We start from the raw sequence: 16,783 nt of genomic DNA on the forward strand, positions 1-16,783 counted from the left end.
GCTGTACTTTTTCCAGTTTCGTTATGTTAGTTACTGAGTGGGGAAACCAAACTGTGTTAGCGTACTCCAAAACCGGTCTAACGAAAGTAGTATATGCGAGAAGCTTAGTCGACGTTGGTGCAAGGCGGAGACATCTTCGCAGATAAAATAGCTTGCGTAATGCCTTCGAGGTCACGTTGGCAATGTGCGCGTCCCATCTCAGGTCAGAAGTTAGAGTGATGCCTAAGTATTTATGCTGGTGAACTTTCGTCAGCATTGTGCCGTTAATAAAGTACGGAAAGTCGTAAGGTTGTTTTTTTCTTGTTACCGTCATGCAAACTGATTTAGTTGTGTTTATCGTCATTTGCCATTTTTTGCACCATTCATTTAGCTGGTCTAGTGAGTTGCTAAGCGAAACATGATCTTCGTAGGTGTTAATTGTTTGGTAGAGGATGCAGTCATCAGCAAACAGTTTGATGTTACAGTCAATATTTCTGGTTATGTCGTTAATGAAAATTAAAATTAACAGTGGCCCCAACACGGATCCTTGGGGGACGCCTGATGTGACAGGCACTGTCGCAGATTCCACATGCTGAAATAGTACGAATTGTGTCCGGTTTGTTAAGAAATCTGTTACCCAGTCTAAGATTTCCCCATCCCCAATAAAACCTCGCAATTTTGTTAATAATTTACTGTGGCATACGCGATCAAATGCTTTGGAAAGGTCTAATAATATTATATCAGTCTGGCTACAGTTATTGATGTTAAATGCGAGGTCATGCACAAATTCCGTAAGCTGATATATATATTTATACAGAGAGAGAGAGAGAGAGGGAGAGAGATGAAAAAGGGGAAGGAGTGGTAGATGTTGGCAGAACCCCCCCCGCCTCAAATAAATTTCCGGTTATGCCACTGGCCCCATCAGTATAGGTAAACATTTTTTTTTTTCAGTGTAATGTAACATGCACTATAACAGAGACAAACAAAATTACAGTTTCCCTAAATATAAGGAATTAGGATTTATGATGTAATAACCTTATTGAAACAGACAGAGGGAGATTGCGCCATGATATGTACAACAAGTTCCACCCATCATTAAACAAGAAACTAGGTGGCAATTGGTAACAACCAGTCAAGAAAATACACACACGTACAAAGCATTTGCGTGCATTATCACACTTGTCTTAAACAAACAAACAAAAAGCAAAGCATCAGCAGCTTACTTTGCACCTGGCCAACCTTAGGAGGCACGTTTTCGGCAGCTCCTGTCTGTGGAGCAGGAGGAATGGTACCAACACGTACTTCCTGCAAAAGAAGGTGCAAGGAAATGTCTGTGCTCTCCATCGGAAAAAAAGAATACACTTTCTTGCACAAATGCATGAAAGCATATATCATGAATGTGCACCACTATGCAGCAAGGGTAGTGCCAATGCACAAACACGGCAATAAACTAAATGCTGGAAATGATAGACCCATTCAATTATTAAATGCATGCTGTAAGGCACAGGAGCATCTAATGGCCAGCTACTTCTTAACTTCCTCGAAAGCCGAAAATACAATTATTTCGTTAATTAACAACATTGTATCGATAAACATGTTTATCTAATATTTTGCTTCAGTTAATGATAATCGCCTCCACGTTGATGCTATCTTTCTGGATCGACCTAACCATTTGGCTGTGTCCCACACAAATAAATATACCTGTGTGGGAGATATCTAATATACAGTAAAAACTTGTTAAACCGTACCCGCTTAAACAGTAGTTTTGTTTTAAAAGTAGCAAAGTCAAATCCCTGACTCAGTGGCCATTAAACATAACGGTGTTTTGACGTAGTAGTTCTGCGGAAACCCGCAAGGTGGAGAGAAGTAACTAATAAGGGGAAATCAGACATCCACCCGTTCGAAGCAATTGCTACAAAGGAAACCCATACGGGTTCTTCTTTCGAGGAACCCGTACGGGTTTCCTTTGTAGCAATTGCTACGAACGGGTGGATGTCTGATTTTCCCTTTATTTATAACGGTGTTTTGTATCCGCATAAACCATACCAGCTTATTGCGTACATATCGGTTAACACATAGTGTTTCCACTTTTCATCGCGCAAACACGACGGTGCGTCGTCTCTATCAGGCGGCCCAGCAGAACAACAAGCCTCAGAAATCAGCACAACGGCCTCCAAGCACCCTGTGCATTTGTGCGTTAAGCCACATCAACATCAACATCATTTCGGCGCTGAGCCAGAGAGCGTTGTAGCGTCGTGCAAGCAAGAATTCACGTCATGCCGAAACTCGGATATAAAAGATGCCGGGTGCTTAGCTTAGAAGAAAAATTAGACGTCGTTCATGCTATCGAATGGGACGCGAAAAGTCGGCACTGGCACCGGCATGGGTCTACTGTTGACTACGGTGTGTGGCATTTGGAATGCGAAGTTGCTCGGCAGCGCTGCGCCGACCGCAAAGAGATGTTGGCTACGAGATTCGACTTTTCACCATCGTTGCCTCTGTTGTCGCAGAAGTGTCGCCTATCGACACTGATAAGGACAACACGGAAAGTGATAGCATGAACGATTCAGGCCCAACAATGGCAGAAGCTGCGCGTTACGTCAGCCTCATAAATGCAATCGTAACGACGAGAACAGCACTCCGCAATGAAAAGGTGCCCCGCGACTGCTGCAACACTACCGTGCCTGTGCACGGAGAATATGTAACACCAACGAGGAATCTGCCATGCAAGTGTTTGCCGAGAAGAGGGGGCTGGCTGAAAAGTTGGCTCACAGCTTCAGCAAGTTTGAGGCTGCTGCCGTCACTGCTAGGCCGCCGCGGCATCAAACGAAAATAACATGTTTGTTGCGCGAAGTAGATAAATACTGCATGTTTTTTTCCCTTTTCATTGCACTCTCTCTGAGTTTCGTTTTTGACAGGTAAGTGGGCAATCTCATGCTATTTCGGTTAAGCAGTACTACCGTTTAGTGCATACTTTTTCCGAGCCACGGCCAGCTACGGTTTAACGAGGTTTCACTGCATAATAATAAATGTATCTAAGAAGATATTGATAAATAGACTAAAAGAAGTTGGGCTGCCCGACATGATTTGTTAATTGGGTAAAGGCTCATCTGCACAACTGTATTTGTCGCAGTGCAGACAACAGATATCGAAAATTGGCTTGATGGCAACAATGCTCATGGACTTCGCTTCTTACCTGCCATCTATCTTATCAGCCACCAAAGTAATAGCAAATACTCTGCAAATACATTTTAATATGCTTCTCTTCAGCCTATAACATCTTGGCGGAGGTACGGCACAGACTGCAAGGTCAGCATCATCATCCTTAACTCTTTCGTTACCACGTCTATTCAAATCAATGCTTTAGGTCGTTGATTTCGCCACGTTGGAGCTATCTCTTATCCACTTAAGGCCATCCAGTAGTTAGTACAGGAACTGCACTTTCAGAATCGGTTTAAATTTTCACGCTCCGGCGATGTTGTAATTTTTGACGGACCTTTTTGCAAACTAAGGTGCATATGTTGTAGCGAAAAGAGGCATGGCTGTTACCTTCTGCTGCGCTCGAGAAAAAAGCATGCTGCTCACGATTACGCCACACTAGCACCAAAATTTTGTAATAAAATGACTCCCAGCAAGTCAAGAATTAAATTATATAGCCAGCTTTGCCGTCTGACAGTGCTGAGCATTGATAATTAACTGAATATGATGCCAGCTATTCACTAGTGAGCTTTGGCTTGGAGTCCGAGTCTTTATATTCTGGCAAAATGTATTTCTGAAGGTCCACCACATGTCCAACAAGTGGACCAGGCATTTTCAACCAGTTTCCACGAGTTTCGGTAACGCTTCTCTCGTAGCTAGGCAAGGCACACCACCGGTGTCACTGCACAGTTATCGAAAGTCGTTCCCATGGCGTCGAGAGAAAAGCATCGTGCTTGAAACTATGCTGCGCCTGCACTTCAATTTAGGGATGAGGACTGGAGTTGTGATTCCAAAGATGACAGCAAAGCAGATTCAAGCTCTGATGGCAATGACATTTTGAGTCAGCATGGGACATCCACAGCTGTTCACCGGCAAGTTTCCTTTATGGCCTTGAGTGGTCTCCTTTCTTGTGCGCGCTTATCTGCCGATCTTTTTTGCACAACTTGAGAGCTCTACTGATTATCTTCAGGGTGCATACTTCGCTTGGTTATGATGCTGCCATCAGCAGCAAAGAAACTTTCGTTCATGCCAAGAAGGCCGCTTGTAGCACATCTCGGCCCAGCACTACGGATCAGCGCAAGACAGTTTACAACGATGTGGGATTTCTTTCTACTCTTCTCTGCAGAGGGGATAAAGACAATCTACAAAAATGCAAACAGATATGCTTGGACGCATAATCTTTAATTGCCCAGCTACTCCAACAGCGATCAGTCCTAGAAGAGGTGCATGATTCTAGACGAACTGGTGAAGTTCATTCCTCAGACTTCTCATCGGACCATCCTCAGAAGATGCCGAAAAGGCGGAACTGCAAAATGTGTTACGAGGACCACAATGTTGAACAAAAACCAGACATTTTGTGGGAAAAGTACGGAGTGCACCTATGCTTCACGAGGTCCGGGAACTGCTTCACGGCATGGCATCAACGATGAGCTGGTCCTAGTTTCTTTTTTGAATCTGAAGAATGCCAGTATACTGAGCATTTATTTTTTCAGACACTATTCCTGGGTTATTCATCTTTGAAACATATATTCTTTAATTTCCTTTGATATTAACGTTTTTGTAGATATCATGTTTTTATTGTTGTTTTTATCAACTGGCAGCAAACATGGCACTTTCTGGAATTTGTATGTTTTACCTAATATTTTTTGGGCAACATATGTTTTTGGAAAGAGCATTTCATTATGTACAATATGTTATGCTGCAATGTGTACTGGAATATTATTTGTGGTGGTAAATAATTTTTTTTCCGAGACCTATAAGAAACGACCATTTTCTTGCGAAAACGAAAGACCTAAGCCTTGCCAATGAGACCTTGCACTTTCAGTACTATTGCCAGATATAAGCCCAGCATTTATTATGCATGAAGCTGTCGTGAAGACTTGCTTGACACTGCACAGTAATGTTGGAATCACCCCTCTGGTTTGTCCACAAGGTGCAGCTTAAGGAATACGCTTAAAGGCACCTAGTTCCTTCCCCCCATCACACCTCATCCCTTGTCTTCCTTGAGTGATCGATGTCCTCCACCAAAGTGGAGAAGCATTACAATGAGCATAAAAGACGCACAAGATACAAAAACATTTTCTCAAAGGCAAATGCAAACATCACAAGCATGTGCTAGTCACAGAGTGGAATTTATTCCAGCCATAGAGCAGACGAAATACCTGCGTTTATAGATTTTATCTTCTTATTTTATATGCTAATTATGAACTATAGTGAGGAAACCAGCAGTTTCACCTGAAGGGCAAAACATTGACAGCAATAGTAAAGTTCAGCATTGCAACTCCGCGGAGTGTGTCCAAAGCATACATGGATGTGACATCTTGGTGCGACGCAGAACTTCAGGCAACTTCTGCTGGATAGAAGTAACAGCATGCTGTCAGCTATGAAACGTCCAACAACGTTGGCATGATGAATAGTGCGACCAGTGGCCAAGTCCATTTTGGCTGCCACTGATGTGCTGATTGGCTGGGCTGAAGTACGCGTGAGAAAGAGACGGGTGCCCCCCAGCCTGTCTCCTTCTCACACGTAAACCTCCAGTCAATCAGCAATGACCAAAATGGATTGTCCACTAGGTGGATATTTACAGAATACCCCCCCACCCCCTGCTACACTGCTCCAGGAATTGCTAAACTCGTACGCTGCATGTCATAGCTCATCAGTGGATGCAATGGCAGATGAATATGTAGCAAATTATGACATGATGTAATCATAACCTACGACCAATGATGTCTTTAAAGCTGGCTCGGTCTATAAGGACACGAGTATCAACAAAGGTGGTGATAAAAATCCTATATGTATAATGAACAGTCATGAAGAGATTTGGGTGACAAGGACAGAGACAGCAGCACCCGACAATTTGCAGCTTTACTTTGCACTTGCGTTTCGCCAAGCAACATGCTGTCAATCTCAATGCTATAAGGTTGGCTGCAGTTCCCATATCCCATCAGACCATAGTCAGATAAAGCGTGCACAAAAAAATTTGCAACTTAATTTCACTAGTTTACACTTGCATTGATGTTAAATAAAGCTTTTCTATTGTTCAACGTGCTTAGCGTGCTCTAATGTGAGCGGTACGGTGCATCACCTTTACAATGAAATCACCTGTATAATGAAGAATTTTCAACGTCTCGAGCACATTTTTATAAAAGTGTTTGACTGCACCTGGAACATCACGGTGACAGCGACAAGAAAAATTTCCCTGGAGTGTCCATATAATGGCTATCGCAATAAAATGCATTCTGTTCCGTCTGCTGCACTGCAGTGGTTGACCAATGAGAACCTCAAGGATTCAATGTCACGATAATGCAAGTGATGCCTTCTCAGGTGGTCAAGGAGAATTGCAATGATGTCAAAGAGAAATCACTCACACCCCTTGTTTAGAAGGGGTGGGGGCATCTAGAAAGGACTGGCTTCAGTCCCAGAACTGCAATGTGTGCCCAAATTATTCAAAATATAATTTACTGGATCTCCCATGACACACAGCTCTTGCAGCTAATAGAACAGACGCTACTGCAGGTGACATTTTTAACTATTTGTTGATGATTGTTGCATGAAAATAAGCTTTCTTTTTCCTCATTTGCAGTTTCAGTTTAAAATGGTTTGTCTTCAATGAGCTGTCTCCAAACAGCCCTGACACAGATGTATGCAGTATCAACTGCCAAATCAGAGCCAAAGCAAAAGTTGACAGTAAATTTTGATGAGCAAAGTGCACACTTGTGGATTTGCACAATCCTTCTTTCAGCACTAATTAGCAATAAATATGTACTGCTTCTGATAGTTATTGCAAATTGAGCTAGAGTAATGTGTCATATTGTCATACCTTCAGATGTTCTTCATCACCATCCAAAAGTCTGCTGGTAACAGTGCCCTTTGCACTTGTTGCCAATAGCATGCATTAGGCCACATTTACACCTGTGCAATAGATCTATACTGCGTCTCACCAACAATGTGCAGTGCAGTAATGGCATGTGTCAGCCAATCTGTAACAATAGCCGGGTGCATGTTACAAACAAGGCCTTTCCCATTATGCACTACTATATCCTTCCGTGACACTTTCATTCAGTCAAGCTTCTCGCAGATAGCAATCACAGGAAGACACTGGAGGAGCCAGTACATTATGGTTCCCTTTAGTAGTTGTCTGATGTCACTCATAGCTTCACTGCACAGGGTTAGTGAGATGTAGTATCGTGCTACACCTATGCTGATATTGCCAGTATGCTACTTTGTTTGTGAGTCAAGTTTCTCGCAGACAGCAATCACAGGAATACACTGGAGGAGCCAGTACATTATGGTTCCCTTTAGTGGTTTTCTAATGTCACTCATAGCTTCACTGCACAGGGTTAGTGAGATGTAGTATCGTGCTACACCTGTGCTGATATTGCCAGTATGCTACTTTGTGCACTTAATGTGACATCACTCTATGCCCTGCAGATTACCAGAATGAAATGGCCATGGTGAATGCATCTAAATGTATGTTGCAAAAAGAAGAAAAAAATGCTATAAAAGCCCCATGGGCACTGTGGTGATTCAGGTGTAGCCTTGCTTTCACAGCAAACATTATCATGTAGCTTTAACAAATGCTTATAAAATATTCCTGTTTGCAGCAATAATTACATTATTAAGAGCCTTAATTGTTTCCGTAAGTTTACTAGATGCAATTGCATTAGTGACTTGTGATGCTTCAGTAGCATTTATCAAAGTGATGATAACATTCTTGCTGAAAATCCCAGTTCTGCAATTCTGCCTGGTGCTGCTCACAAACAACATGCCCATTGCTGTAAAAGTTCACACCGACTTTTTTTTTCTTCTGTTCAGTAGTATATACAAAAAAGTAAGCTTTATTTTACTGGTATATAAGTTTCATCCACAAAGGGCTGAAGGTCGGTATAGTCTGTAGATGTTTTTATACTATAAGAATTTTGCTCTGAGGCTGAATTATTATTTCAGTGAACAATATAAGACAATTGTCTCCACATACACAGGCCATACTGTCCGTGTATAGTGCCCGAAAATGAACACAACTGTTTAAAGGGCAATAAGATTTGTACACCCTTCCATATTGTCATGAAAGGCTCTGCACACTGCTTGATATTGACCCTCCTGCGGAGCAGTTTGCTCTAAAGGAATGAGACGGCGCTTTCAGCGGCGTGCCGCACATTGCCTCAGTGAATGCGCACAAATATGAAACCATTACCACGCCTATCCTGCTACTGTGCGATCAGCTGTTAGAAATGCAACTGGGCGTTTGTCAATGCGCTGTTCTCCATTCATGTTGCAAACTTCGTAGCGGTAGAGGGAAGATATGCACAGTAGTTGGCTGCAAAAATAGTGACTGGCATACTAAGGAATGGAATGAATCTGGTCAAAGTTCACGGACTGCTGCTACATAACAGCTTGCATTGCCGGCGCTTCGTGATGCATGGCTTTCCTCAGGAATAAAGCAAAAATTACTGATCTGTCAGCGTTGTATCGCTAACCTCCAAAGAAAGAATCCAAACAAAGAACCAGAAAGCCCCAGAACGTCGGCAAAAGTGAGTACTGCTCGTTACACAGTGACAAAAGGAGTAGCGCCGCTTCTTTGTCTCCTGCACATTATTTACACACAACCACTCCAGCTCATATGCTGAGTTATGCCCATCAGCATATCAAAAATATGTGAGTGAGTGCACTCTGGAATCAATGCGTCAAAGCATGGGTGATGTCGATTATGGGTGACGGCAACTACAGTGACAGTACACGAATGTTCGATGTTGAACGTTTCGTGACAGTTCACTGAGTAAGCTAGTGAATAGCGATAATACATCTTTGCTACAAGCTATTACAAAGTACACAATGTCTACGCTCTGAACTTTGCACACAGCAAGAAAAATCTATCGCAACTAAGCACAGCTGCGAGTGCTTAGGCAGAAAATAAACAATTTGATAGTGACAGCACCGAGCAATCTTACTGAGTCAAAAACATGACAAGTCACTTGTTCAAAGTTTTTTTCCAAATAAAGAACTAAGAGCAAAACACACTGATCTTGATTTAATTCATAAACAGAAAGATCAGAGAGCTTGGAATACATTTCTAGCCCCACTTTTGGTACAAGCACAGTATATGCTGCTCACTCTGTTTGAACATGGCGTAATGAGCTCCAAAAGTGCTTGCATGTCCTCTGAAGCTGTGGCCAAAGTTTCGAGCCTTCCACTAAGTCACAGTCTATGGTATCCGCCAAACCAGAGGTTAACTGAGCCACACCAGCATCATGCACATCCATTGTAAATAGAGAGGCAATGGAGGCAGCTGAGGCAAGGAATGGTCACGTCATTACGTGATCAGACATGGTGGCGCCTACGGAATCGCTGTGAAAAGGGTCAATAAGGACTAACCTGTATTTCGCTTTTGAGGCTGGCATTGGAATCATTGCTTTTTGTAGGCGAGATGAGGTCTGGGTAGTCAGGGGATGTTGGGATTGTCTTAGCTGGAGTGGTTTCCCCTGAAAGACCCAAGGAAGCGGGGCCACCAGGAGATTTGCTGAGGGCAAAGTGCATCCCAGTCTTGCTGCTCAGCCACATGGGAGGAAAGGAAAATGACAAAGATAGGGTAAGCAACAAGGTTCTAGCACTGCTTTTGACAGTGTCAACATGATAACTTAATGCTCAAGATGCCTCCAAAATTTAGGAAGTACAATGTTATAATACAGGAACCAACAAGCAGAAGGCAAATCAATGAACATAATGTAAGACTGCAAGAGACTGTTTGTCACTGCTTCATAAGGGTTTCACCATTTATGCAAATATGCTGAATATGCTATGACTACTACCCCAATGCCTAGGTACACCTCAACACTCCTACCTGGTTTTGCAAAGTGAAAGTGCAACCAGTCAACATAATAGCACTGTGCCTCAAATGTCATGTTGTAGTTTGTGACGCCAATAGTCATAGTATTTCAATAACACTCCTCGACAATTCCTGATCTATAATTTTACGCTGAGGTACTTCTAGCATCAAGTTGAAGGCACAGGAGTGAAGGAGTGTTTCCCAAGCAACTGCAGTTTGCTTGAGGTATATTACTAAAGTGCAGTGACAGCTACACTCAAGGGGCGTAGCTGCAGTCGACTAATCAATGTCAAAGGTATGTCGAGCCAAAATAAGTTTGTGAATATGGGGATAATATGGATTCAGTCTAGCAACAACTTCTTACAGACAGGCCTCACAATGAAACCATGAATGACACAAAAAGACAAAAACCAATGTCTGCGTCAAATGCCAGTGCCATCAGCTCCAAAATCACTGAAACTCAAAAATATGTCTCATAAACACTCACCTTCCTTTTACACCTGCCATCTCCATTCTGTCAGAGCCAAACAATATTTTTGTTCTCTCAATATAATCCATGTGTGTCTTGAATAACTATAAGTAAACAAATAAACATGCACATAAACTACCAGAAGGCAGCACAAATACATTTCTTTTCAGGCATTACTTACTTCAGTATACCTTTCATGTAGTTTTGCATACTCCTTTTTCATTTCAGACTCTTTCTCTTCTAATCTTGAAGCTGAAATTAAAGAAGGATTAATGACTGAAATGCGTCCCCACAGCACTGCTAAATATCAACAGCCTATGATCCGAAATAAGTGCATCACACCATGATCTGAAGAATTTTTTGACTTGAGCTCCAGTATGCGAACAGCAGACTCCAGCCCCTCAACCTTCCCTTCAAGGTCCCGACGATCGTCATCTACAGTGTATTCCACTTCCAGGAGTTTCTGTAACACAGTCAGATAAAAACAAATAAACAGTGGTGCATAAGATAATAATATAGTCAAACAGGTCCATACGATCGTAAGCACGATCCTCACAGTTACTGCTTAAGCATGAAAGGTTGAGCTCCGAACATGATGACAGGCATGAAACATACAGACCAGCCAGTGGACACAAACGAAGGCCAGGAAAGCTACAATCATGAGATGTAGTACAAGGCACAGATGGCAGCATTCCGGAAGCCAGAAAGGCATTTAAACAAGAGCGAAAACGACGAAAGCGATTGCGTGCGCATCGAGGAATAAAGTGAAACCCACACGGCCGAACCACGCAGAGCATACACCCAAACGCGGGAAGTGGGCGACTCTGGCCTTGCGAAAGGCCCGTTCACTGAATGAACGGAGAGTTCAACGAAACGAGACAGCGAGTTTCATCCCTGGTAACACGGGTATCAAAGCAAGAGGTCCGGCGACAAGAGTTCTCACCTACTAGATTTTTTTGTTTCACTTATTTTGTAACCCCGACAGCAGTGCTTGACATCGAAAGTGCGAAGAGAAACGACTCGTGTTCTAGGTGTTGCATAACGTCGTTACGGCCTTGCCTGTTACAAACAATAAAAACTAGGTCACCCTCCCAACAGGGCTTCGAAGATTCTTTGGGTGGTCGAACAGCTGACTCGCGCTTCACCGGCGCCCGACTGCTTGCGGCCATTACGGCGCTCGCACGCTGTCGCATTGTTTCACAACACATATGGCTGGCCAGCGCACGCACACTGCTTCTGCACTTCGCGAATTGGAACATGAGCCACCATGATCGCAATGTCATGCGATAAAGGAAACAGTACAGATGTGGATACGATCTGCGTATCATGATAACTCTCCGCTTTGATCGCTGTTTTACATTTTGTTGTGATCATATACAAAGAGAAAGCACCCTGATCATGAACAAGTACAGTGGTAGTTAATCCACCAGGTTCAACGACTGCCGACGCACTGTGCAAGCGAGAAACATAACCTGTGCCCGGGCCCGTGACCGCCGACCTAAAATGTGGTGAATGGAGTTCCGCACTGAATACCACCAGACTACGACAGTATGGTGATTGACCGTTCTTGAACGCCTCTACATAGTTTGATTTACAGGATGTATCTCGCTAATTAGTGAGGTGAGCGCAAGAATCTCATTCTTGCCAACATTTCACAACGGCTCTACACCGGAAACTGACTCGCAGGCTCAGGGCAGTGGTTAGCTCTTAGCAGCAAACGGCAATGCCAAGAAAGCAGAGATGAATCAATACACCAGAATAATATGAGCACAACATCACCTGTTCGGCGGCTTTTCTCAGCTGTTTCTCGCGCTCGTACTGTGTCACCAACTGTTCGTTATCCTCTCGGAGCAGCTCAAGTTCCACTTCATGCTCTTGGTTCTCCATGCAAGCCAAGTCCAAGCTCTCGAGAACGTTCACCACGAGTGGCATAAGATCTTTGACCACATCCTCGTCATACTTCTCGATCATGCGCTGGAACTCCTGGTATATATTACCAGCCAACGTCTGCACTTTTTCAGACATCACATCGTGCGTCTCTTCGTTCGTCGTTCCGTAGACGGTTTCCTGCATCGGAGATTCCGTCTCCATGTTTGTGGAGCGTTCGCTGACTATTACGGGGACTCTGTTACTCCTCAGTCGATGAAATACTGTAATTTAGGGCGTGGAGACGCTTATTTCCTAGGCCTAGGGCCTGGACACCCATAACGATTGGGGCAGATGCGAAGTTCGTCCTGTCTGAGCTGACCGACAACTGCCAAGCCGACGAACCCCTGCATAGATACGGGAAAGGAGTACGGTCAACTTCAGCACGCGCGTTGGCCATGCTCTGCTTCTTGAGGGATTCCCGTTTCTGCGCTTCGATGGCGGCGCGGCGGTGAGGTCGGCCGCGTGTGTGGCCGTGTCCAACCGTGAGCCGCCGAAAGGTCAAGAACAGAAATGACCAATGCAACAAGAGTCACTGCCATTTGCTCAGTTTCCACAGCAACAATTAGGGCATTGCAGCACTTGCTCCACACGGCGAGCTTTATTGGTGTATTGATTTTTTATTATTTTATTATATGTAAGCGCGTCGTTTGCAAGATGTGCAGCTGCGTTCAGCTGGAAGCGCGCAGCCTTCACAAATATCACAGAAAATTGAGCGACAGTTTCTGCCCAGAAGTTTTTCTTGCAGTGCTGACACGTATACCGTTAACAAAGATATAAAAAATTATATATCCTTAGAGGTCACTGAATATATACCAGATATGCCACACTTATAAAATGTTCTCAACGCAAGTATTTCACCTGCACCCAGTGATTACAGATGCGAATATATGTGCAGACGCTAAGATATCGTGTGCGTTTTGTAGGTTCGCGCGCCCACCGCATCTAAAGAAGTTACTATCAGTAGCCCGCTTCTTGTTGCCTGTTCGAAGACTGCGATGTTAGCCTGAACACGCACGTGGAGACAATAGATAAGATAATTGAAAGGAGACAATCGGCTCAAGACACACGTATGCGCGCATACGTACTTCTAGAAGATAAACAAGACTGCTGCAGCCGCAAGGAACACCAGCACTCCACTCGACGCCTCAGCCGACCCGATGCTATATCGCAAAAGGAGCTGAAGATCCCCCGACCGTCGGTAAATGCCCGTTCACGAAAGCTGCTGACCTAGCACTGTTTTGTATCATAGTGTGTGCCCTGTCGTTCAACCATAGTTGAACGTGTGCTACAGCACCGACGATTGCAGAAAAGATGGATCCCCAAACTCTTGCGATAGCCACCATGATCATATTTTCCGAGATGGGAGACAAGACCTTCTTCATTACGGCGCTGATGGCCATGAAACACTCCAAGACATCCGCCATTGCAGGAGCGCTGTCGGCCAATGCGCTGATGTCCGTCTGTTCAGGTACGCAGATATTATAGTACCTTATAACGTAGGGCACGTGGTAGGAAAATGATGATCGCACCACTTCCATGTGATAAGTGAATAACAATGCTTCTCATTACTGATGTTCTTGTCTTTGTACAGCAATGATTGGTTCAGTCGCCTCCATCTTGCAAAAGGACTACACGCATTACCTGTCTGTGATTCTTCTCGTTATTTTCGGCTCCAGAATGATTGCTGAAGGTTAGTGCGATCGGGGCACATCCCTTCAATTATCAGTTGTTATGACCTATACACGTTACATACATATACACATTTGTTTTCAGGTTATGCAATGGAGAAAAGCCAAACTAAGGTTATTATCCAGGAAGCTGAAAACGAGGTATATATAGACTTTCCCCCCTTTCTTTTTCTCGTCTATTCTTCATTAAATCATTACTTGCACTACCCTCGATTCGAGATGTTACGCTCTGTAAAAGCGCAAGAGTCGTATGCGTTTTTTATTGCCAGTTTAAGCGCGATTTAAATGTCCTACCTTTAATCCTGGAAGCGTATGTCTCATAGTAGGTGTAATATCGCTATGAAATCCATTTGCATGGCTATTGCTTTTTTTTTATTATCCCAAATTTCCTCCCAGCTTTAACAGGGAACAGACTCGACCACCATTAAGTGAGAGTTATCCACAACTGCCTTATGTGCATATGCAACTAAGAAGGAAAAAAACAAAAAAAAGTCGCAGTTTCACCCGAATGGCGAAGCATCGATTGCGATAGCAAATTGCCAGAGAGCCATACGAAGTAAGGACAGTGTTTTTATCGGCCGTACGAACTTGTAAACATTCTTTTGCGAACTAAATTAACAAGCATAATGTAAGCACGCCCAGCAAACATGAACACATCACCCTCGATGACCGCAGACACTCGCTGTCAAAACGCTGGCGGGAGGAAACTCGGCAGCAGTAGCGAGCAAAGTGACCATGCACAGGGGTGAATCTCCGCATGGCTGCCATTGGCTGTTTTCGAGCAGACGCTCTTTCGACGCCAGCGCCAAGGTCCCCTTCAGTTACGGCCCTAACCGCAGTGCGATGCAGAAGCAAAATGGCGGCGCACTTTATTGTTTACGTTGTCATGGCAACAGGAACAGCAGCCGCGCGGCGCCTCCTTTCCCAAACTTTTTTTTTTTCTTTTTGTTATGCCGACCTGCTCCGCTCTCTTTCCGCCATGCCGCGCGCCCCGCTTACGCAGCGCGTAAGCGGGGCGCGCCAGCTAGCAAGCCACGCGCCAGCTAGCAAGCCCGCGCATTGACATTGCTTGCGAGCTGGCGCGTGGTGCGCCGTGGGCTATGCGTTGGCACGCACGCAGTCTTGCCCATACTTATATTATACCAGCACGTGTCGGGTCATAAAAAAAATTCCACTTCCAACACAACAGATCTTTGGTCTCGCTTTATTGACTTCGTTTCCGAAAACGAAGATTTTTCTTATAACGTGGCGTGATACACGCTCAAAAAATGAGCAGAAGTGAAAGGTTCAGGACTTATACAATAGTACTAAACACAAAAGTTCACAGACGGTGAAATAACAAGAAAGCGCTAGAAAACGCGAAGGCCGTTTCATGTACGCACACATATTAAAAAAATATATATATATTTTTATATAACGCCCTCAAGACCGAAATGTAGACGAGCTTCTAATATATGCACTAAGATATTGCACAAAACTGGACGACGTGTATGACATAGTCATGACAACTATAGAAAGGAAAAACTCACTGGTAAAGGCAAAAACAATGACACGCAAAATACCCAGAAAATAGAATGACATGCTAACATTGTTTGATTGACAGCCATACAAAAAATAGCTTACTTATAAACCTGCACCAAAGTTTATGAAATGCGTGACATGTTCATTATTACTGAACAAAATTAAAAAGACAAGGTAGAATAAAAATAACATTGTACTAAAAACTGAAATACACATTATCACATTATTCTGCACTTCGCCACAACTTGAGTAACGGTGGCAAAGGGGAACAGAAGGTGGTCGGTTTTTGTAGCAGCACATATAGAAAACATTCGCACAAAGGCCTATTCCTCAATCAAAGACGAGGTAAAATAAGCCAACAACACGACTTTCCTTTCGCCCCGAATGCAATACTTAGCAGTAATATTAAGGCACTAAGTCGTACCAAATGGGCACTCCTTTGTATAATAAACACGAACTGCAAAAATCTGCATGTAGGACACTTGCAATGCTCATGCTTTCCAGAAGAAAAAAGAAGCGTATCATGCCTACACAGAGATAATTACTGAGATAATACACAAAAAGAGCAGTGATTTTTCAGCTGTCAGTACGTTTGTAGAACGTGACACACAGAAAAAGCACTGAGGGCGGAATGGAAATCTGGGCAAGTTACTGAAGTTGCAGAATGAGACGGCACAGAAAAACGCAAGTCATAGACCAGGTGACAATGAGGAGGAACATCTATTTGTCAGCTTTCTCTACAGGCAAGAGGAAAGTGTAGCACAATCAAGGCGCAACGACGTCCGGAGGCTCATGGAGTACGCACGTGGACAGGGCTGTGTTCGTGTACATACTCCTTCTGATTCCCTTGGGTCTGCGCGCTCACCTGTTGTCTTTAGGCACCGGAACAACCTTGCAGGGCTTGCTTTTGAGGTATTCGTGCACCACTGCACGATGCACGAGCGGTACGAGTCGTGAAACGGGTGAAACATCGCGGAGCAAAAGCACACAGCTACTATCTCTATGCAGCTACCGAGGACCACGAAACTGACGAAACTACCCACGCCGGTCAAATGAAACATGAAACCTCATGCAGCGGAAGCTGGCGCCGGGCCGGCGGGGCCGCACGGCCCGCGCGCGGTGACAGTCGAAGGTGAGGGAGTTACGAGGGAGGGCGAGAGGAGAAGAATTGGGGGG

The 16,783-nt window shown here is 44.1% G+C and overlaps 2 protein-coding genes across 14 annotated transcripts in view; one reads left to right on the plus strand and one right to left on the minus strand.

The window, feature by feature from the left end:
* Positions 1-12,829, minus strand: part of syd (JNK-interacting protein syd) — a 102,009-nt gene extending 89,180 nt beyond the window's left edge. For 3 of the 13 annotated variants that reach the window (XM_075688507.1, XM_075688506.1, XM_075688499.1), the window contains exons 1-6: positions 12,249-12,828; positions 10,812-10,932; positions 10,651-10,721; positions 10,488-10,573; positions 9,550-9,721; positions 1,203-1,284 (exon numbers count right to left, since the gene is read on the minus strand). In XM_075688507.1, the coding sequence (XP_075544622.1) occupies positions 1,203-1,284; positions 9,550-9,721; positions 10,488-10,573; positions 10,651-10,721; positions 10,812-10,932; positions 12,249-12,560 (844 nt within the window). In that variant the 5' untranslated portion in view covers positions 12,561-12,828. Of the gene's footprint in view, positions 1-1,202; positions 1,285-9,549; positions 9,722-10,487; positions 10,574-10,650; positions 10,722-10,811; positions 10,933-12,248 lie in introns of all 13 variants that reach the window. The other 10 variants (XM_075688510.1, XM_075688504.1, XM_075688503.1 and 7 more) reach the window with 5 other exon arrangements.
* Positions 12,830-13,183: 354 nt separating this feature from the next.
* LOC142578866 (putative divalent cation/proton antiporter TMEM165) overlaps positions 13,184-16,783 on the plus strand; it is a 7,202-nt gene continuing 3,602 nt past the window's right edge. The window contains exons 1-3 of the mRNA XM_075688518.1: positions 13,184-13,866; positions 13,990-14,088; positions 14,172-14,227. Coding sequence (XP_075544633.1) covers positions 13,710-13,866; positions 13,990-14,088; positions 14,172-14,227 — 312 coding nt within the window. The 5' untranslated portion in view covers positions 13,184-13,709. The remainder of the gene's footprint in view (positions 13,867-13,989; positions 14,089-14,171; positions 14,228-16,783) is intronic.

The sequence above is a fragment of the Dermacentor variabilis genome, chromosome 4 (assembly GCF_050947875.1).
Source record: "Dermacentor variabilis isolate Ectoservices chromosome 4, ASM5094787v1, whole genome shotgun sequence".
NCBI lineage: Eukaryota > Metazoa > Arthropoda > Arachnida > Ixodida > Ixodidae > Dermacentor > Dermacentor variabilis.